The sequence below is a fragment of the Coturnix japonica genome, chromosome 19 (genome assembly GCF_054131305.1).
Source record: "Coturnix japonica strain WE chromosome 19, WE-NBRP24, whole genome shotgun sequence".
NCBI lineage: Eukaryota > Metazoa > Chordata > Aves > Galliformes > Phasianidae > Coturnix > Coturnix japonica.
Window position 1 is genome coordinate 2,418,193 of NC_140681.1, and position 20,213 is coordinate 2,438,405.

General features: G+C 51.9%; 2 protein-coding genes across 4 annotated transcripts; both read left to right on the plus strand.

The window, feature by feature from the left end:
- The first annotated feature begins 425 nt into the window (after positions 1-425).
- On the plus strand, positions 426-9,817 carry LOC146757773 (uncharacterized). Of its 2 annotated transcripts, XM_085520089.1 has the most exons (5): positions 426-1,688; positions 2,530-2,628; positions 3,545-3,707; positions 8,644-8,895; positions 9,256-9,817. In XM_085520089.1, exon 1 carries the CDS (start codon positions 712-714, stop codon positions 1,576-1,578), a length of 867 nt encoding a protein of 288 aa, XP_085376215.1. In that variant the 5' UTR covers positions 426-711; the 3' UTR covers positions 1,579-1,688; positions 2,530-2,628; positions 3,545-3,707; positions 8,644-8,895; positions 9,256-9,817. The 2 variants fall into 2 exon arrangements, with proteins under 2 accessions (XP_085376215.1, XP_085376214.1); XM_085520088.1 differs by having other exon boundaries at positions 8,644-9,817.
- Positions 9,818-10,492: 675 nt separating this feature from the next.
- Positions 10,493-19,903, plus strand: LOC146757774 (uncharacterized). 2 transcript variants are annotated; one of them, XM_085520094.1, is made up of 5 exons: positions 10,493-11,749; positions 12,417-12,681; positions 13,598-13,760; positions 18,729-18,981; positions 19,342-19,903. In XM_085520094.1, exon 1 carries the CDS (start codon positions 10,779-10,781, stop codon positions 11,637-11,639), a length of 861 nt encoding a protein of 286 aa, XP_085376220.1. In that variant the 5' UTR covers positions 10,493-10,778; the 3' UTR covers positions 11,640-11,749; positions 12,417-12,681; positions 13,598-13,760; positions 18,729-18,981; positions 19,342-19,903. The 2 variants fall into 2 exon arrangements, with proteins under 2 accessions (XP_085376220.1, XP_085376221.1); XM_085520095.1 differs by having other exon boundaries at positions 12,583-12,681.
- The last annotated feature ends 310 nt before the right edge of the window (positions 19,904-20,213 follow it).

Below are 20,213 nucleotides of genomic sequence, written 5' to 3' on the forward strand. Positions count from 1 at the left end.
AGGAAGAAGGGTGTCCCGTGCTCAGCCCCTTGAGTTGGCCTCTCTTCCCTGAGGGCTCTTTCAGCTTCTGATGGATGCACCGTGTGTTGCTGTTTGCCCTGGGAAGCCCAGCTGCACGCTGGCAGCCGTGGCCTGTGCATCAGCCTCCCCTTGAGGCCCAAGGAGTTGTTTGTTTTTATGTATTCACTATTGGTGTGGCATTTTGTTGTTTTGTTCTGCTTTGAGATCAAGGGGTAATTTAACACCGTTGGAAGTCATTGGGGTTCAGGAGTAGCACATGTAGAATTTTGATCATGCAGCAAGTTGTGATTTCTACTGTGTTAAAGAACTGGCACACACATATACGCCTGCAGCCGGAGCTTGATTGACTCTCGTCAATACGGCCTTCCAAAGCCCGGCCCTGGGGAGTTGTCCAAAAATTTTCCAACCTTTTGTATTACCTAAGTTTATTTTAAACAGACAAGGAGGAGTAATCTCTTAAAGGCTTTTTTAAAGGCATTGGACTAGGTTTTGATTATCACGTCTCAGGAAGCTTCTGCATTCCACCTAGTGCTAATGTGATACATCAAGAGCAGATGACACAAGAGATTCAGGCCTTGCTGCCAGTCTTTTACGGATCAGAACTTTGTTTCATGTTGCCAGATATTGTGGTTTCCTTTTCAGGGGATTCCTTTGCTGTATAATAAGAAGGCCGAGGGCATCCTGGCCTGCATGGGAAACAGTGTTGCCAGCAGGAGCAGAGAGGTGATTGTCCCCCTGTTGTCAGCACTGATGAGGCCGCAGCTCGAGTGCTGTGTTCAGTTTTGGGCCCCTCAGTGCAAGAAAGACATCGAGGCCCTGGAACGCGTTCAGAGGAGGGCAACAAAGCTGGTGAGGGGTCTGGAGCACAGGCCGTATGAGGAGCGGCTGAGGGAGCTGGGATTGTTCAGCCTGGAGAAGAGGAGGCTCAGGGGAGACCTCATTGCTCTCTCTAACTTCCTGAAGGGAGGCTGTAGTGAGCTGGGGCTCGGCCTCTTCTCTCGTGTCATTAATGATAGGACCAGAGGGAATGGCTTCAAGCTGCGACAGGGGAGATTCAGGCTGGACACTACGAGGTATTACTGCTCAGAAAGGGTGGCCAGGCACTGGAATGGACACAGGGAGGTGGTGAAGGGAAGGGGACGAGGGCGAGGAAGGAAGGAAGGGAAGGGGAAGGTAAAGGAAGGAAAGCGAGAGGAAAGACACGAAATGAGACGTGAATTTTGGGTCCTTTTCCGGCAGCCGCCCCCCCCCAACAGGCCCCAGCCCGGCCTGAGCCACGTGACAGTGCCAGTGCCAGTGCCAGTGACAGGAAGTGCTTCCTGCAGGCGGCGGAGAGCACTTCCGGGCCATGGCGGCATGGCGGCCATGAGCGGGGCCGGGAGGAGCGGGCTCTGTGCTGCGAACGGGGTCGGGCCTCGGGGCGGGGGCACGGAGGGGCTGTCGGGGGAGGAGCTCGCGGCGCTGCCGGCACCCAGAGGCGGCTCCCGGGCGGCTCCACGGTCTCGCTGTGCTGCGGAGTCACCCGGCCGGCCCCAAAAGCCTGGAGGCAGAGCCTGAGCCGGCCCCGGCCCGGATCGTGTGGTGCGGCTCCGGCCGTGCTGGGCTGTGCGGCAGGAAGATGACTTGCGGAATCAAACTCTATAACCCAAAGATGGGTTCTAAAGCAGGTATGTTTATTCCAGCGTTGCGCAGCGCCGGGTGCAAGCGGGAGAGCTCCACCAAACTTGCACACCGTAAGGAGAAAAGTGTGTTACAGATATAGGTTAAGCTAATACGTAATCAATAGTCTCCTCCTCAGTTTGATTACATATTCATTACATTCCCTAGGACCCCATTCCCCGCGACCCTTGCCGTTGTTTTGGGGTGAAATTCTTCTTCTGTTTTCTTCTTGGTGTTATCTGCTGGTATCGTTCTCCCATGTCAGCATCATCTTGCCCGGGGGTATCTAATCCTTCTTCTTGTCAGAGGTCTCCGGACAATTTCTTCTTATCTTTATTGCCCTCTTCTCTGGTTTTATTTTGACTAAGTGTCTGTAATTCCCCCTATCCCTGCACTTTTAAATGTAAACTATCTGCAGTTACCCTTTGTCTCGGTTTCTGTGAAGTTCCCCTTTCCCTTTCTATAGCAAAGTGTTACCTTGCCTCCATTTCAGTCTTTGGGTCCCCAGGGAGGCTCTCCCTGGGGGTGTCCCGATTCGAAGGCAGGATTCAATCCCGCCGCAGCCCGTCCATGGCAGGCAAACGCTTCTCTCCTCTGCTCTTGGGACTCAGCAGTGCCAGGGGTTTCACAGCGCGCGTGTTGCAGTGGCTGGCAGCCTCCGTGTGTTTTTCTGTTGCATACAGGATCCCATGGTGGAGCCGCGTTAGAAGCAGACGTTGGTGTCTTGTGGCAGGAGCAAGGGCAGTGGAAGCGCTGCCCAGGGCAGGGCGGTGGTGACTGCCATGAGAGCGGAGGTCTGATGCCATCTGCGAGGGATGGGATTTGCATCCGGTGGCTTTTCCGTTGCAGAATGTCCAGCAGCAGAGCGTGAGTGGCCGTGAAATGAAGCTGGGCCCCAGGAGAGCCGCCTGGAGCTGCGTCACGAGCTTCGTGCGTGGCCAGCGCAAGGTAGGTGTGCCTTACTGTAAGCGTGCGCTGAAGCAGTGTTGGTTAAGCACGGCTCACTCCTCTGTCTGCAACAGATGGGCTTTCTGCGCGCTTTATTGCTGTGGCCGTAGAATTCCCTCTTTCTTACCATCTGATCTGTGAAGGCTTTTGTGTGGGAAGGTTTTGAGGAATGAGGGAGTAGAAATTGCTTTAGTCACGAGTCATCTGGAAAGGTTTCACAGAAACGGTGACATTTGCAGAAGGAACGTATTGGCATTGGCAGTTGTGCCAAATACTCACTGGGATGGAGAGGAGGGAGTACCTGCAGAAGACCGTTCTCTTCTGGTTTTGAGGAAGCCGGGCAGAGCTCAGATTGCAGCTTAAGCAATGTTCTTTTGTCACACTCTGTGTCCTGTGTTGCGTTCTCTCCTTTTGATTCCAGTTCTCCTGACAGGTTAGGCTTGAATTCAGCATAATATCTGCTTCTCCCTGGGTTCAGGTTCTTTGGGTCTCCTGCCTGCTTTTCTCCCTTTTCTTAATGGAGAGTGGAGTTTCTACCACAGAGCAAAGTTTTGTGATTGACAGAAACAAATATGGAACATATTAGATGAACACAGCTCTGCATTTTTTTCTTCCTCCGAACAGCAAGGGACTCCTGTGCTCTCATTAATATCATCAGTGAGTAGATGCTGCCTTCTACTGGAGCCTAAAATGCTTTCTGCAGTTGAGTGGTTGGAAACATAGGGTTTTAACTTAAAATTGTTTGCGCAGGGTGAAGGTTGGGAATACAATTAGAATACAGTTACACAGTGCTCTATCCCCAGCACTTTCCATCATTTTTCTTAACACAGCTTACGGTTCATTTCAAAACAAACTAACAAAGATGAACTTGGGTTAGCGTAGCCTGTTTTAAATGATCCTTCTGTGTCTTTTCCAGGCTGGTAGCAGAATGGAGACTTTCCCGAGGCACTGAGGAACAGACACAAGCTTCTTTTGAAGGCTTCAATGAAATTCTGCCCCAGCAGTATCTGTGGTCTTTTGATGCTAAGGGGCTGGACGTAAAGGATTCTTTGACTATTGCCAGATCCAGGCTGCTACAGGTATGTCACGGTTTAAACTAAAAATCCACCTGCGTCCGTGACAGGGACTGTGGGCCCAGCAGGGGCCCTAGGCCGAAAGGAAAAAAAGTTAATTAGGAAAAGAAAACAGCAGCAACAATCTAAGGAGGCACACTTATTTACTAAATTACTATATCGAAATACAGGATAACACAGTATAATACAATATAATTGAAAATTGAGCTAACGAATCAAGCAAAATAGGAGAGAGAATGAGTCCCGAAACCGAGAGGCCTACTGTAAATCTAGGCGAAACGGTGAAGGCTCCCACACACTCCCCTGAACGCCAGAACTCGAAAGACGTCAGTCTAGCCTGCGACAGAGTTAATATAGTGTCCAGGTCCCGTGACCTCGTGTTGTTCTCTGGGAGATGTAGTCTTCTTCTGTAAGTTGCAGATTCAGTAAAACTATTCATGCTTTATATGATGTTATGATGTGGAATACTGATAGCAAAATTACAAAATTATTAAACCATGACAAGGTAATACTTGCATTTCAGTCAGTGTCTGAAGAGCAAAGTTCATTAAGGCTGGCGGTTCTGTTTTCAGGATGTGTGAGAGAAGCCTTATGTATCAGTTAGTATTTGGTTACTGTGTTGGTCTTCACTTTCTTCTTTGCAACCAATTTACACGTTTCTAACGTTAAGATTCTGCCAGCATAAATTTTTTGGCTAACAGTGTTTTTGTAGTCCTTGACAATGTGATTTGCGTGTGTCTAAAGAGTGAGCAACTAGAAAGCAAGGGAGCAAAGAACCAAATATCAGCGGATGGTCAAATTACTGAGTGGAGCAGGTTTTAGCTGCTTTTGGGTTCTCCAAGTTATACTCTACAGCAAAACATCGTATTTCTAGCACAGAATGGTACGGTTAGGTAAAGACAAAGTACGTTGTTAGTTTGAATGTCTAAATACAAATGTTTTCATGAGTGGTATTTCTCTTTTGTGGCCTCTCCACATTTTCTTTGTGAGCGGATGTTATTATTTGCTATGAAAGTTTGAGAGTTTAATATTAAAAACGAGTGTAGTGTGATTGCAGGTGCTTTAAGTACAGTAGTATTTCAGTACAATAGTCTTGCTGTAGAAGCAAAGTAGTAGGTTGTAGTTTCAATGATTCCATGTGGGTGCCCAGCCCAAAGTGGGGATTCCCTTATGAAAGGAGGGGGAGGGTGAAGGAGGCCGAGGGCCCTTTTCTCGGGGCCAGCTCTCTGTGCCCTCTTGCTGGCCGGAGAGAAGGGCTGCCCGCTGGACACAGGGAGTGCCTTGTAGCTCCCGTGCCGTGCCCTGCCCTCCAGCCCCCTCCTTATCCTATGCGGAACACCACTCCCAGCAGCACAGGTGCCATTTTGGAATCTTCCCCATGTCACAGCTGTCACCTTGGTTGCTGCGGCTCCACCCGACTCACTCACCTCTGAGAGTGCTGGGCAGGTAGCAGCCATGTCCAGCACGAAGCGAGGGCGAGAGGAATGTAGTGAGGATTTAAGTGGGGAGAAGGAGCTGGGGGCCCCAGAACCGAAGAGGAGGAGGGTGCCCGCCATAACCATCAAATGGAGGAGGGGGAAAGGAGCCCGTTTCCATCATGCCTGGACCAGCCCTGTGACCACCACCCATGTGGAGCCGATGGAGGTGGATCCCCCTCCGGAGGAACCGATGGAGGTGGATCCCCCTCCAGAGGAGCCCATGGACGTGGATCCGCCCGCGGCATAGCTGGCCTGGCACCACACCACCGTGCCAGGCCCCGCGTTGGCATGGTCACAGATTCACCATCGCTGGTCCAGGCACTCGGCTCCTTTCCTGCTGCGCGGCCCCTGCCCCCAGCATGAGCTGGGTGGCATTATTTAACATCTTCTTCTCCTCCACCTCGTTGCTCCTCCGGTTCTGTGGGCCCCCAGTTCCTTCTTCCCCCTGTTGTAGTTAGGTGTTTGCTCTGTTCTTTGTTTTGATGGTTGTGTTAGGTTAGTGTTAGTGTTCAGTTTAGTTTTAGCGTTAGGGATAGGTTCCTGTTTGTTCTTTAGAGTTAGGCATAGGTTCCTGTTTGTTCTTTAGGGTTAGGTATAGGTTTCTGTTGTTATTTTAGAGTTAGGCGTAGGTTAGTGTTCGTACTTACAGTCAGGCATTGGCTGCTACACTCAAGTAAAAGTAACCGCTGCTCCTGGGTAAGCACACAGTGTTGCCATCAGGGCTCAAGCTCAGGCAGCCAGCTGACCGGGGCAGAATTTGTGTTAGACGCTGCTCAGTGACAACACCCAGAACAAAGTAGCAAGGATGTGAAGTGCAGGAGACTACTTGCGCTTAGCACATTCTGTCTGCTGTAACAGCATTACTCAAAGATTTCTAATCAGGCCAAGATCTTTGTGATGCAGCAGTTTGTTCATTACTGCCATCATGGGCGCACAACCCTACTGGCGAGGAATGGAAGGCCCTATATGCTGGCCCGACCCTACCCGCAGGGAGGTGTGCTCCCTCCCCTGGGCACGGGTCAGGGACATTGCTGGGAGACTTCCCAGTCTGATCTGCCCTTCTGTCTACTATCCCCTGCTGATAGTTCAGGCTGGCAGTGAAGAAGTTAGTAAAAAAAGCCTGAAGGCTATCAAAGATGATTTCAGGGGACTGGGGCGGGTAATCGAAGGAACAGGTGTGCGGGTGGTTATTGCATCTGTACTGTCAGTGGCAGGGAGGGATACTGAGTTGGACCTAAAAACCCACCTCTTAAACAAATGGTTAAAGAGTCGGTGCAGACATAGGAGTCTTGGTGTTTTTCACCATGGGGCAATTTATTTGGCTCCTGGCATGACAGCTACAGACGGAAGCGGCCTGTCTCAAAGGGGTAAGAGGGTTCTAGCTGAGGAACTGTCAGGACCCCACCAAAAACCTGCACCCTGACTTGTAAAATGGTTACACAGATATAGGTACACCTCATACATAGTCAATGATGTAAGGAAGGACACTGGACACACCTTCGTTGGCTCCACAGCCGCAGTCCAACACGGCGGCCAGGCCCGTCGATCCATTCCTTTGCTTGCTGCCAGTTCCCACAGGGAGTCCTCACTCAGACACCTGAAACAACAACGCACACAAACACATCAGGCAAACAACAGACACGCACACAAACACAAAACGCCCTCCTCGGATCCCGCCACTCACCCTTCCTTTGCCAACTTCTCTCGCTCACCTTCAGGGCAGTGCCAGCCCCTTCAACCCGATCACAGAATCACAGAATGACCCGGGTTGGAAGGGACCTCAAGGATCATGAAGCACCAACCCCCCGCCTGGCTGCGGGGCTGTGGCAGCCGGTGTGGCTGGGTGCAGCACGTGGGCATGTGGGAGGGCCTGCAGCAGGGATGTGGGGTGTAATCAGAGTGACTGGAATTCCAATTCAGTCAGAGGTCTTAATTGTAGGTAAGGGTTGAATCCGCCGAGGTGCCGCACAAGGAGAGGCGCTGGGTGCGACTATGGAAAGCAGAGCTTGTGTGTCCCAGGAGGCAGGCGTAGTCAGGTCCCCTTTGGAGCCTGCCGTTGTTGGTGCTCAGCTCAGGAGCCCCATCAGGAGCTGCTGCGTGCTGCGTCTGTGTCACGGACTTATCTAGATCAATATGATTGACTGATCAATCTATGATCTCCAGATGATGTTATGATGTGAAATACCAATAGAAAAAAATACAAAACCACAACAGTATGGCAGCCCAAAAAGATTCCCTTGTGGAAGAAGGGGGAGGGTGAAGGAGGGTGAAGGAGGGTGAAGGAGGCCGAGGGCCCTTTACTTGGGGCCGGCTCGTCTGTGCCCTCTTGCTGGCCAGAGAGAAGGGCTGCCCGCTGGGCACAGGGAGCACCTTGTAGCTCCCGTACCATGCCCTGCCCTCCAGCCCCCTCCTCATCCTATGTGGAACTCCAGTGCCAGCAGTGCGGCCGCCATTTTAGAACCCTCTCCATGTCACCATGGTCACCGTTGCCGCATGCCTCTGACAGTTGTGGCAGTTAACAGCCATGCCTGCTGCAAAGAGGGCGAGGGTTGAAGTTTCTGGTGGGAGGATGGAGCTGGGGGCCCTAGGAGTCAGAAGGAGGAGGGGGCCCGCCATGACCATCAGGCAGAGGAGGGGTAAGAGAGCCATTATCCATCATGCCTGGACCAGCCCTGTGACCACCACCCATGTGGAGCCTATGGAGGTGGATCCCCCTCTGGAGGAACCGATGGAGGTGGATCCCCCTCCGGAGGAACCGATGGAGGTGGATCCCCCTCCGGAGGAACCGATGGAGGTGGATCCCCCTCCAGAGGAGCCCATGGACGTGGATCCGCCCGCGGCATAGCTGGCCTGGCACCACACCACCGTGCCAGGCCCCGCGTTGGCATGGTCACAGCTTCACCATCGCTGGTCCAGGCACTCGGCTCCTTTCCTGCTGCGCGGCCCCTGCCCCCAGCGTTAGCTGGGTGGCATTATTTAACATCTTCTGCTCCTCCACCTTGTTGCTCCTCTGGTTCTGTGGGCCCCCAGTTCCATCTTCCCCCTGTTAGGTTAGGTGTTTGTTATGTTCTTTGTTTTGATGGTAGTGTTAGGTTAGTGTTAGTGTTCAGTTTAGTTTTAGTGTTAGGGATAGGTTCCTGTTCGTTTTTTAGAGTTAGGCATAGGTTCCTGTTTGTTCTTTAGGGTTAGGTATAGGTTTTTGTTGTTATTTTAGAGTTAGGTATAGGTTTTTGTTGTTATTTTAGAGTTAGGTATAGGTTTCTGTTGTTATTTTAGAGTTAGGCATAGGTTAGTGTTCGTACTTGCAGTCAGGCATTGGCTGTTACACTCAAGTAAAAGTAACCGCTGCTCCTTGGGTAAGCATGCAGCTGGTTGCTCACCCCGAGCAATGAGTGCGACTGCCCTGACAGTTTGATGACATCTGCGATGAACTGAATTTCCCTCTTGGGACTTTTCCTTTGCAGAACATGGAGGAGCAGAGCGTGAGTGGCTGAGAAATGGAGCTGGGACTCAGGAGAGCAACACGTGGCTGTGTCCCAGAGCTCCCAAAGTGTGGCCATTGCAAGGTAGGCGTGCCGTACCGTAAGCGTTGTTCAAGCACAGCTCCTGGCACTGTCTGCAACAGATCCGCTCTCTGCGTGCTTTCTTTCAGTCGCTGGTGTTGTGCAGCACAGCCACGGCACGGCCCTCAGTGCGTACGCGAGGAGCGTGAAAAGGTAGGTGGTGAATTTTCATCTTGCTAACGCTAGGATTAGGAATGGTGAGCATTCCTAAAAGAGTGGCCACAAAGGTGTGATCTGCCTCGGGGAGAAGTTGATTCTCGCCTCTTCAGCTTTTCCCTTCTTTTCTGTCCACCTGTCCTTTCCAGCTCCTCCTCCCCTCAGCTGCAAGTGGGGCAGTGCTCGAGTGTGAGGACTCTTCCTTGGCATGCGGTAACAGACAATGCAGATGTGACTTTTGTGTCCTTCCTTGTTCTTGGGTTTGTAGCCCAGGGATATCTTGCGAGCAGCTCTCTAAGTCAGACTGTGCTGGCAGCGTGCGTGAGTGAAATAGTGCCTCTTTTTTCCCTCTTGCAGCAAGCTTGCCGAGGCAAGGCAAGCGCTACTCAGCTGAGGAAGAAAGCCGAGAAGGAAAGCAGAAAGCAACGATGAGGGCTTGAGCAAGAAGCTACAAAGGACAGCAGAACCACCTGCAACGCTTCCTCGGAGGTGGCACCAAGAGCTGCTGACTCAACAGCCCAGTTTACTGGCACAGCCGTGCTTTCCCTGTCATGGACGGTGGAGATGATGGAAGTGAACTGGACAGGAAGGACTTGTGCTGCGTTAGAAGCAATGAGGGCTTCACATAGGCAGGACTTGGTGTATGGCAAGAGCTGGAGACGCTGCGTTCCTTCAGGGTGTGTCTCTTGAGGTCCAGGCCTGGTGTAGGGTTAGGTTGAAATAGGGCTGGCTGGGACTGGAGAGGGAGGAGGTGACGTAGCCCCGGGGTTTGGCTTCTCCTTGGGTCTGACTGGAGGCTGAGTGACTGATTGCTAAGCGGCAATCCTGGGCACTGGGGTTTCATTTTGGGGTGTGGGCGGGGCAATAAATAGAAGCCAAATCTTCTTGTACGCAATAAAATTGAAGCGAACTTTCTAAACCTGGTGCTGCCTCTTTCAGTAGCTGGTCAGAACGTCCCTCGCTCGGGCTGGCAATCGCAGGGCGATGAAGCGGTCGGCTTCACGTCTCTCCCTTGACATGGTGCAGTGCAGGTTTTCCCCCGTTTCCTTGTTGGTCTTCCCAACCTGTGGCCTTTCAGCCAACCCGTAAGTGCTGGTGACAGGCTGTGAGCATCTCCTTGCTCTCTGAGGACTGACAGAAAGAAACCAGAGGAGGGGAAGCAGCCCGGCAGGAAGAAGGGTGTCCCGTGCTCAGCCCCTTGAGTTGGCCTCTCTTCCCTGAGGGCTCTTTCAGCTTCTGATGGATGCACCGTGTGTTGCTGTTTGCCCTGGGAAGCCCAGCTGCACGCTGGCAGCCGTGGCCTGTGCATCAGCCTCCCCTTGAGGCCCAAGGAGTTGTTTGTTTTTATGTATTCACTATTGGTGTGGCATTTTGTTGTTTTGTTCTGCTTTGAGATCAAGGGGTAATTTAACACCGTTGGAAGTCATTGGGGTTCAGGAGTAGCACATGTAGAATTTTGATCATGCAGCAAGTTGTGATTTCTACTGTGTTAAAGAACTGGCACACACATATACGCCTGCAGCCGGAGCTTGATTGACTCTCGTCAATACGGCCTTCCAAAGCCCGGCCCTGGGGAGTTGTCCAAAAATTTTCCAACCTTTTGTATTACCTAAGTTTATTTTAAACAGACAAGGAGGAGTAATCTCTTAAAGGCTTTTTTAAAGGCATTGGACTAGGTTTTGATTATCACGTCTCAGGAAGCTTCTGCATTCCACCTAGTGCTAATGTGATACATCAAGAGCAGATGACACAAGAGATTCAGGCCTTGCTGCCAGTCTTTTACGGATCAGAACTTTGTTTCATGTTGCCAGATATTGTGGTTTCCTTTTCAGGGGATTCCTTTGCTGTATAATAAGAAGGCCGAGGGCATCCTGGCCTGCATGGGAAACAGTGTTGCCAGCAGGAGCAGAGAGGTGATTGTCCCCCTGTTGTCAGCACTGATGAGGCCGCAGCTCGAGTGCTGTGTTCAGTTTTGGGCCCCTCAGTGCAAGAAAGACATCGAGGCCCTGGAACGCGTTCAGAGGAGGGCAACAAAGCTGGTGAGGGGTCTGGAGCACAGGCCGTATGAGGAGCGGCTGAGGGAGCTGGGATTGTTCAGCCTGGAGAAGAGGAGGCTCAGGGGAGACCTCATTGCTCTCTCTAACTTCCTGAAGGGAGGCTGTAGTGAGCTGGGGCTCGGCCTCTTCTCTCGTGTCATTAATGATAGGACCAGAGGGAATGGCTTCAAGCTGCGACAGGGGAGATTCAGGCTGGACACTACGAGGTATTACTGCTCAGAAAGGGTGGCCAGGCACTGGAATGGACACAGGGAGGTGGTGAAGGGAAGGGGACGAGGGCGAGGAAGGAAGGAAGGGAAGGGGAAGGTAAAGGAAGGAAAGCGAGAGGAAAGACACGAAATGAGACGTGAATTTTGGGTCCTTTTCCGGCAGCCGCCCCCCCCCAACAGGCCCCAGCCCGGCCTGAGCCACGTGACAGTGCCAGTGCCAGTGACAGGAAGTGCTTCCTGCAGGCGGCGGAGAGCACTTCCGGGCCATGGCGGCATGGCGGCCATGAGCGGGGCCGGGAGGAGCGGGCTCTGTGCTGCGAACGGGGTCGGGCCTCGGGGCGGGGGCACGGAGGGGCTGTCGGGGGAGGAGCTCGCGGCGCTGCCGGCACCCAGAGGCGGCTCCCGGGCGGCTCCACGGTCTCGCTGTGCTGCGGAGTCACCCGGCCGGCCCCAAAAGCCTGGAGGCAGAGCCTGAGCCGGCCCCGGCCCGGATCGTGTGGTGCGGCTCCGGCCGTGCTGGGCTGTGCGGCAGGAAGATGACTTGCGGAATCAAACTCTATAACCCAAAGATGGGTTCTAAAGCAGGTATGTTTATTCCAGCGTTGCGCAGCGCCGGGTGCAAGCGGGAGAGCTCCACCAAACTTGCACACCGTAAGGAGAAAAGTGTGTTACAGATATAGGTTAAGCTAATACGTAATCAATAGTCAGTTTGATTACATATTCATTACATTCCCTAGGACCCCATTCCCCGCGACCCTTGCCGTTGTTTTGGGGTGAAATTCTTCTTCTGTTTTCTTCTTGGTGTTATCTGCTGGTATCGTTCTCCCATGTCAGCATCATCTTGCCCGGGGGTATCTAATCCTTCTTCTTGTCAGAGGTCTCCGGACAATTTCTTCTTATCTTTATTGCCCTCTTCTCTGGTTTTATTTTGACTAAGTGTCTGTAATTCCCCCTATCCCTGCACTTTTAAATGTAAACTATCTGCAGTTACCCTTTGTCTCAGTTTCTGTGAAGTTCCCCTTTCCCTTTCTATAGCAAAGTGTTACCTTGCCTCCATTTCAGTCTTTGGGTCCCCAGGGAGGCTCTCCCTGGGGGTGTCCCGATTCGAAGGCAGGATTCAACCCCGCCGCAGCCCGTCCATGGCAGGCAAACGCTTCTCTCCTCTGCTCTTGGGACTCAGCAGTGCCAGGGGTTTCACAGCGCGCGTGTTGCAGTGGCTGGCAGCCTCCGTGTGTTTCTCTATTGCATACAGGATCCCATGGTGGAGCCGCGTCAGAAGCAGACGTTGGTGTCTTGTGGCAGGAGCAAGGGCAGTGGAAGCGCTGCCCAGGGCAGGGCGGTGGTGACTGCCATGAGAGCGGAGGTCTGATGCCATCTGCGAGGGATGGGATTTGCATCCGGTGGCTTTTCCGTTGCAGAATGTCCAGCAGCAGAGCGTGAGTGGCCGTGAAATGAAGCTGGGCCCCAGGAGAGCCGCCTGGAGCTGCGTCACGAGCTTCGTGCGTGGCCAGCGCAAGGTAGGTGTGCCTTACTGTAAGCGTGCGCTGAAGCAGTGTTGGTTAAGCACGGCTCACTCCTCTGTCTGCAACAGATGGGCTTTCTGCGCGCTTTATTGCTGTGGCCGTAGAATTCCCTCTTTCTTACCATCTGATCTGTGAAGGCTTTTGTGTGGGAAGGTTTTGAGGAATGAGGGAGTAGAAATTGCTTTAGTCATGAGTCATCTGGAAAGGTTTCACAGAAACGGTGACATTTGCAGAAGGAACGTATTGGCATTGGCAGTTGTGCCAAATACTCACTGGGATGGAGAGGAGGGAGTACCTGCAGAAGACCGTTCTCTTCTGGTTTTGAGGAAGCCGGGCAGAGCTCAGATTGCAGCTTAAGCAATGTTCTTTTGTCACACTCTGTGTCCTGTGTTGCGTTCTCTCCTTTCGATTCCAGTTCTCCTGACAGGTTAGGCTTGAATTCAGCATAATATCTGCTTCTCCCTGGGTTCAGGTTCTTTGGGTCTCCTGCCTGCTTTTCTCCCTTTTCTTAATGGAGAGTGGAGTTTCTACCACAGAGCAAAGTTTCGTGATTGACAGAAACAAATATGGAACATATTAGATGAACACAGCTCTGCATTTTTTTCTTCCTCCGAACAGCAAGGGACTCCTGTGCTCTCATTAATATCATCAGTGAGTAGATGCTGCCTTCTGCTGGAGCCTAAAATGCTTTCTGCAGTTGAGTGGTTGGAAACATAGGGTTTTAACTTAAAATTGTTTGCGCAGGGTGAAGGTTGGGAATACAATTAGAATACAGTTACACAGTGCTCTATCCCCAGCACTTTCCATCATTTTTCTTAACACAGCTTACGGTTCATTTCAAAACAAACTAACAAAGATGAACTTGGGTTAGCGTAGCCTGTTTTAAATGATCCTTCTGTGTCTTTTCCAGGCTGGTAGCAGAATGGAGACTTTCCCGAGGCACTGAGGAACAGACACAAGCTTCTTTTGAAGGCTTCAATGAAATTCTGCCCCAGCAGTATCTGTGGTCTTTTGATGCTAAGGAGCTGGACGTAAAGGATTCTTTGACTATTGCCAGATCCAGGCTGCTACAGGTATGTCACGGTTTAAACTAAAAATCCACCTGCGTCCGTGACAGGGACTGTGGGCCCAGCAGGGGCCCTAGGCCGAAAGGAAAAAAAGTTAATTAGGAAAAGAAAACAGCAGCAACAATCTAAGGAGGCACACTTATTTACTAAATTACTATATCGAAATACAGGATAACACAGTATAATACAATATAATTGAAAATTGAGCTAACGAATCAAGCAAAATAGGAGAGAGAATGAGTCCCGAAACCGAGAGGCCTACTGTAAATCTAGGCGAAACGGTGAAGGCTCCCACACACTCCCCTGAACGCCAGAACTCGAAAGACGTCAGTCTAGCCTGCGACAGAGTTAATATAGTGTCCAGGTCCCGTGACCTCATGTTGTTCTCTGGGAGATGTAGTCTTCTTCTGTAAGTTGCAGATTCAGTAAAACTATTCATGCTTTATATGATGTTATGATGTGGAATACTGATAGCAAAATTACAAAATTATTAAACCATGACAAGGTAATACTTGCATTTCAGTCAGTGTCTGAAGAGCAAAGTTCATTAAGGCTGGCGGTTCTGTTTTCAGGATGTGTGAGAGAAGCCTTATGTTGTATCAGTTAGTATTTGGTTACTGTGTTGGTCTTCACTTTCTTCTTTGCAACCAATTTACACGTTTCTAACGTTAAGATTCTGCCAGCATAAATTTTTTGGCTAACAGTGTTTTTGTAGTCCTTGACAATGTGATTTGCGTGTGTCTAAAGAGTGAGCAACTAGAAAGCAAGGGAGCAAAGAACCAAATATCAGCGGATGGTCAAATTACTGAGTGGAGCAGGTTTTAGCTGCTTTTGGGTTCTCCAAGTTATACTCTACAGCAAAACATCGTATTTCTAGCACAGAATGGTACGGTTAGGTAAAGACAAAGTACGTTGTTAGTTTGAATGTCTAAATACAAATGTTTTCATGAGTGGTATTTCTCTTTTGTGGCCTCTCCACATTTTCTTTGTGAGCGGATGTTATTATTTGCTATGAAAGTTTGAGAGTTTAATATTAAAAACGAGTGTAGTGTGATTGCAGGTGCTTTAAGTACAGTAGTATTTCAGTACAATAGTCTTGCTGTAGAAGCAAAGTAGTAGGTTGTAGTTTCAATGATTCCATGTGGGTGCCCAGCCCAAAGTGGGGATTCCCTTATGAAAGGAGGGGGAGGGTGAAGGAGGCCGAGGGCCCTTTTCTCGGGGCCAGCTCTCTGTGCCCTCTTGCTGGCCGGAGAGAAGGGCTGCCCGCTGGACACAGGGAGTGCCTTGTAGCTCCCGTGCCTTGCCCTGCCCTCCAGCCCCCTCCTCATCCTATGCGGAACACCACTCCCAGCAGCACAGGTGCCATTTTGGAATCTTCCCCATGTCACAGCTGTCACCTTGGTTGCTGCGGCTCCACCCGACTCACTCACCTCTGAGAGTGCTGGGCAGGTAGCAGCCATGTCCAGCACGAAGCGAGGGCGAGAGGAATGTAGTGAGGATTTAAGTGGGAGAAGGAGCTGGGGGCCCCAGAACCGAAGAGGAGGAGGGTGCCCGCCATAACCATCAAATGGAGGAGGGGGAAAGGAGCCCGTTTCCATCATGCCTGGACCAGCCCTGTGACCACCACCCATGTGGAGCCGATGGAGGTGGATCCCCCTCCGGAGGAACCGATGGAGGTGGATCCCCCTCCAGAGGAGCCCATGGACGTGGATCCGCCCGCGGCATAGCTGGCCTGGCACCACACCACCGTGGTCATGGTCATGACCGTTGGCATGGTCACAGCTTCACCATCGCTGGTCCAGGCACTCGGCTCCTTTCCTGCTGCGTGGCCCCTGCCCCCAGCATGAGCTGGGTGGCATTATTTAACATCTTCTTCTCCTCCACCTCGTTGCTCCTCCGGTTCTGTGGGCCCCCAGTTCCTTCTTCCCCCTGTTGTAGTTAGGTGTTTGCTCTGTTCTTTGTTTTGATGGTTGTGTTAGGTTAGTGTTAGTGTTCAGTTTAGTTTTAGCGTTAGGGATAGGTTCCTGTTTGTTCTTTAGAGTTAGGCATAGGTTCCTGTTTGTTCTTTAGGGTTAGGTATAGGTTTCTGTTGTTATTTTAGAGTTAGGCGTAGGTTAGTGTTCGTACTTACAGTCAGGCATTGGCTGCTACACTCAAGTAAAAGTAACCGCTGCTCCTGGGTAAGCACACAGTGTTGCCATCAGGGCTCAAGCTCAGGCAGCCAGCTGACCGGGGCAGAATTTGTGTTAGACGCTGCTCAGTGACAACACCCAGAACAAAGTAGCAAGGATGTGAAGTGCAGGAGACTACTTGCGCTTAGCACATTCTGTCTGCTGTAACAGCATTACTCAAAGATTTCTAATCAGGCCAAGATCTTTGTGATGCAGCAGTTTGTTCATTACTGCCATCATGGGCGCACAACCCTACTGGCGAGGAATGGAAGGCCCTATATGCTGGCCCGACCCTACCCGCAGGGAGGTGTGCTCCCTCCCCTGGGCACGGGTCAGGGACATTGCTGGGAGACTTCCCAGTCTGATCTGCCCTTCTGTCTACTATCCCCTGCTGATAGTTCAGGCTGGCAGTGAAGAAGTTAGTAAAAAAAGCCTGAAGGCTATCAAAGATGATTTCAGGGGACTGGGGCGGGTAATCGAAGGAACAGGTGTGCGGGTGGTTATTGCATCTGTACTTTCAGTGGCAGGGAGGGATACTGAGTTGGACCTAAAAACCCACCTCTTAAACAAATGGTTAAAGAGTCGGTGCAGACATAGGAGTCTTGGTGTTTTTCACCATGGGGCAATTTATTTGGCTCCTGGCATGACAGCTACAGACGGAAGCGGCCTGTCTCAAAGGGGTAAGAGGGTTCTAGCTGAGGAACTGTCAGGACCCCACCAAAAACCTGCACCCTGACTTGTAAAATGGTTACACAGATATAGGTACACCTCATACATAGTCAATGATGTAAGGAAGGACACTGGACACACCTTCGTTGGCTCCACAGCCGCAGTCCAACACGGCGGCCAGGCCCGTCGATCCATTCCTTTGCTTGCTGCCAGTTCCCACAGGGAGTCCTCACTCAGACACCTGAAACAACAACGCACACAAACACATCAGGCAAACAACAGACACGCACACAAACACAAAACGCCCTCCTCGGATCCCGCCACTCACCCTTCCTTTGCCAACTTCTCTCGCTCACCTTCAGGGCAGTGCCAGCCCCTTCAACCCGATCACAGAATCACAGAATGACCCGGGTTGGAAGGGACCTCAAGGATCATGAAGCACCAACCCCCGCCTGGCTGCGGGGCTGTGGCAGCCGGTGTGGCTGGGTGCAGCACGTGGGCATGTGGGAGGGCCTGCAGCAGGGATGTGGGGTGTAATCAGAGTGACTGGAATTCCAATTCAGTCAGAGGTCTTAATTGTAGGTAAGGGTTGAATCCGCCGAGGTGCCGCACAAGGAGAGGCGCTGGGTGCGACTATGGAAAGCAGAGCTTGTGTGTCCCAGGAGGCAGGCGTAGTCAGGTCCCCTTTGGAGCCTGCCGTTGTTGGTGCTCAGCTCAGGAGCCCCATCAGGAGCTGCTGCGTGCTGCGTCTGTGTCACGGACTTATCTAGATCAATATGATTGACTGATCAATCTATGATCTCCAGATGATGTTATGATGTGAAATACCAATAGAAAAAAATACAAAACCACAACAGTATGGCAGCCCAAAAAGATTCCCTTGTGGAAGAAGGGGGAGGGTGAAGGAGGGTGAAGGAGGCCGAGGGCCCTTTACTTGGGGCCGGCTCGTCTGTGCCCTCTTGCTGGCCAGAGAGAAGGGCTGCCCGCTGGGCACAGGGAGCACCTTGTAGCTCCCGTACCATGCCCTGCCCTTCAGCCCCCTCCTCATCCTATGTGGAACTCCAGTGCCAGCAGTGCGGCCGCCATTTTAGAACCCTCTCCATGTCACCATGGTCACCGTTGCCGCATGCCTCTGACAGTTGTGGCAGTTAACAGCCATGCCTGCTGCAAAGAGGGCGAGGGTTGAAGTTTCTGGTGGGAGGATGGAGCTGGGGGCCCTAGGAGTCAGAAGGAGGAGGGGGCCCGCCATGACCATCAGGCAGAGGAGGGGTAAGAGAGCCATTATCCATCATGCCTGGACCAGCCCTGTGACCACCACCCATGTGGAGCCTATGGAGGTGGATCCCCCTCCGGAGGAACCGATGGAGGTGGATCCCCCTCCGGAGGAACCGATGGAGGTGGATCCCCCTCCGGAGGAACCGATGGAGGTGGATCCCCCTCCGGAGGAACCGATGGAGGTGGTTCCCCCTCCAGAGGAGCCCATGGACGTGGATCCGCCCGCGGCATAGCTGGCCTGGCACCACACCACCGTGCCAGGCCCCGCGTTGGCATGGTCACAGCTTCACCATCGCTGGTCCAGGCACTCGGCTCCTTTCCTGCTGCGCGGCCCCTGCCCCCAGCATTAGCTGGGTGGCATTATTTAACATCTTCTGCTCCTCCACCTTGTTGCTCCTCTGGTTCTGTGGGCCCCCAGTTCCATCTTCCCCCTGTTAGGTTAGGTGTTTGTTATGTTCTTTTTTGTTGATGGTAGTGTTAAGTTAGTGTTAGTGTTAGTGTTCAGTTTAGTTTTAGTGTTAGGGATAGGTTCCTGTTCGTTTTTTAGAGTTAGGCATAGGTTCCTGTTTGTTCTTTAGGGTTAGGTATAGGTTTTTGTTGTTATTTTAGAGTTAGGTATAGGTTTTTGTTGTTATTTTAGAGTTAGGTATAGGTTTCTGTTGTTATTTTAGAGTTAGGCATAGGTTAGTGTTCGTACTTGCAGTCAGGCATTGGCTGTTACACTCAAGTAAAAGTAACCGCTGCTCCTTGGGTAAGCATGCAGCTGGTTGCTCACCCCGAGCAATGAGTGCGACTGCCCTGACAGTTTGATGACATCTGCGATGAACTGAATTTCCCTCTTGGGACTTTTCCTTTGCAGAACATGGAGGAGCAGAGCGTGAGTGGGCTGAGAAATGGAGCTGGGACTCAGGAGAGCAACACGTGGCTGTGTCCCAGAGCTCCCAAAGTGTGGCCATTGCAAGGTAGGAGTGCCTTACCGAAAGCGTTGTTCAAGCACAGCTCCTGGCACTGTCTGCAACAGATCCGCTCTCTGCGTGCTTTCTTTCAGTCGCTGGTGTTGTGCAGCACAGCCACGGCACGGCCCTCAGTGCGTACGCGAGGAGCGTGAAAAGGTAGGTGGTGAATTTTCATCTTGCTAACGCTAGGATTAGGAATGGTGAGCATTCCTAAAAGAGTGGCCACAAAGGTGTGATCTGCCTCGGGGAGAAGTTGATTCTCGCCTCTTCAGCTTTTCCCTTCTTTTCTGTCCACCTGTCCTTTCCAGCTCCTCCTCCCCTCAGCTGCAAGTGGGGCAGTGCTCGAGTGTGAGGACTCTTCCTTGGCATGCGGTAACAGACAATGCAGATGTGACTTTTGTGTCCTTCCTTGTTCTTGGGTTTGTAGCCCAGGGATATCTTGCGAGCAGCTCTCTAAGTCAGACTGTGCTGGCAGCGTGCGTGAGTGAAATAGTGCCTCTTTTTTCCCTCTTGCAGCAAGCTTGCCGAGGCAAGGCAAGCGCTACTCAGCTGAGGAAGAAAGCCGAGAAGGAAAGCAGAAAGCAACGATGAGGGCTTGAGCAAGAAGCTACAAAGGACAGCAGAACCACCTGCAACGCTTCCTCGGAGGTGGCACCAAGAGCTGCTGACTCAACAGCCCAGTTTACTGGCACAGCCGTGCTTTCCCTGTCATGGACGGTGGAGATGATGGAAGTGAACTGGACAGGAAGGACTTGTGCTGCGTTAGAAGCAATGAGGGCTTCACATAGGCAGGACTTGGTGTATGGCAAGAGCTGGAGACGCTGCGTTCCTTCAGGGTGTGTCTCTTGAGGTCCAGGCCTGGTGTAGGGTTAGGTTGAAATAGGGCTGGCTGGGACTGGAGAGGGAGGAGGTGACGTAGCCCCGGGGTTTGGCTTCTCCTTGGGTCTGACTGGAGGCTGAGTGACTGATTGCTAAGCGGCAATCCTGGGCACTGGGGTTTCATTTTGGGGTGTGGGCGGGGCAATAAATAGAAGCCAAATCTTCTTGTACGCAATAAAATTGAAGCGAACTTTCTAAACCTGGTGCTGCCTCTTTCAGTAGCTGGTCAGAACGTCCCTCGCTCGGGCTGGCAATCGCAGGGCGATGAAGCGGTCGGCTTCACGTCTCTCCCTTGACATGGTGCAGTGCAGGTTTTCCCCCGTTTCCTTGTTGGTCTTCCCAACCTGTGGCCTTTCAGCCAACCCGTAAGTGCTGGTGACAGGCTGTGAGCATCTCCTTGCTCTCTGAGGACTGACAGAAAGAAACCAGAGGAGGGGAAGCAGCCCGGCAGGAAGAAGGGTGTCCCGTGCTCAGCCCCTTGAGTTGGCCTCTCTTCCCTGAGGGCTCTT

What these genes read in the sequence shown, in the direction of transcription:
- LOC146757773 (XM_085520088.1), top strand. Translation starts at nt 712, where the DNA reads ATGGGAAACAGTGTTGCCAGCAGGAGCAGAGAGGTGATTGTCCCCCTG.
- LOC146757774 (XM_085520094.1), top strand. Translation starts at nt 10,779, where the DNA reads ATGGGAAACAGTGTTGCCAGCAGGAGCAGAGAGGTGATTGTCCCCCTG.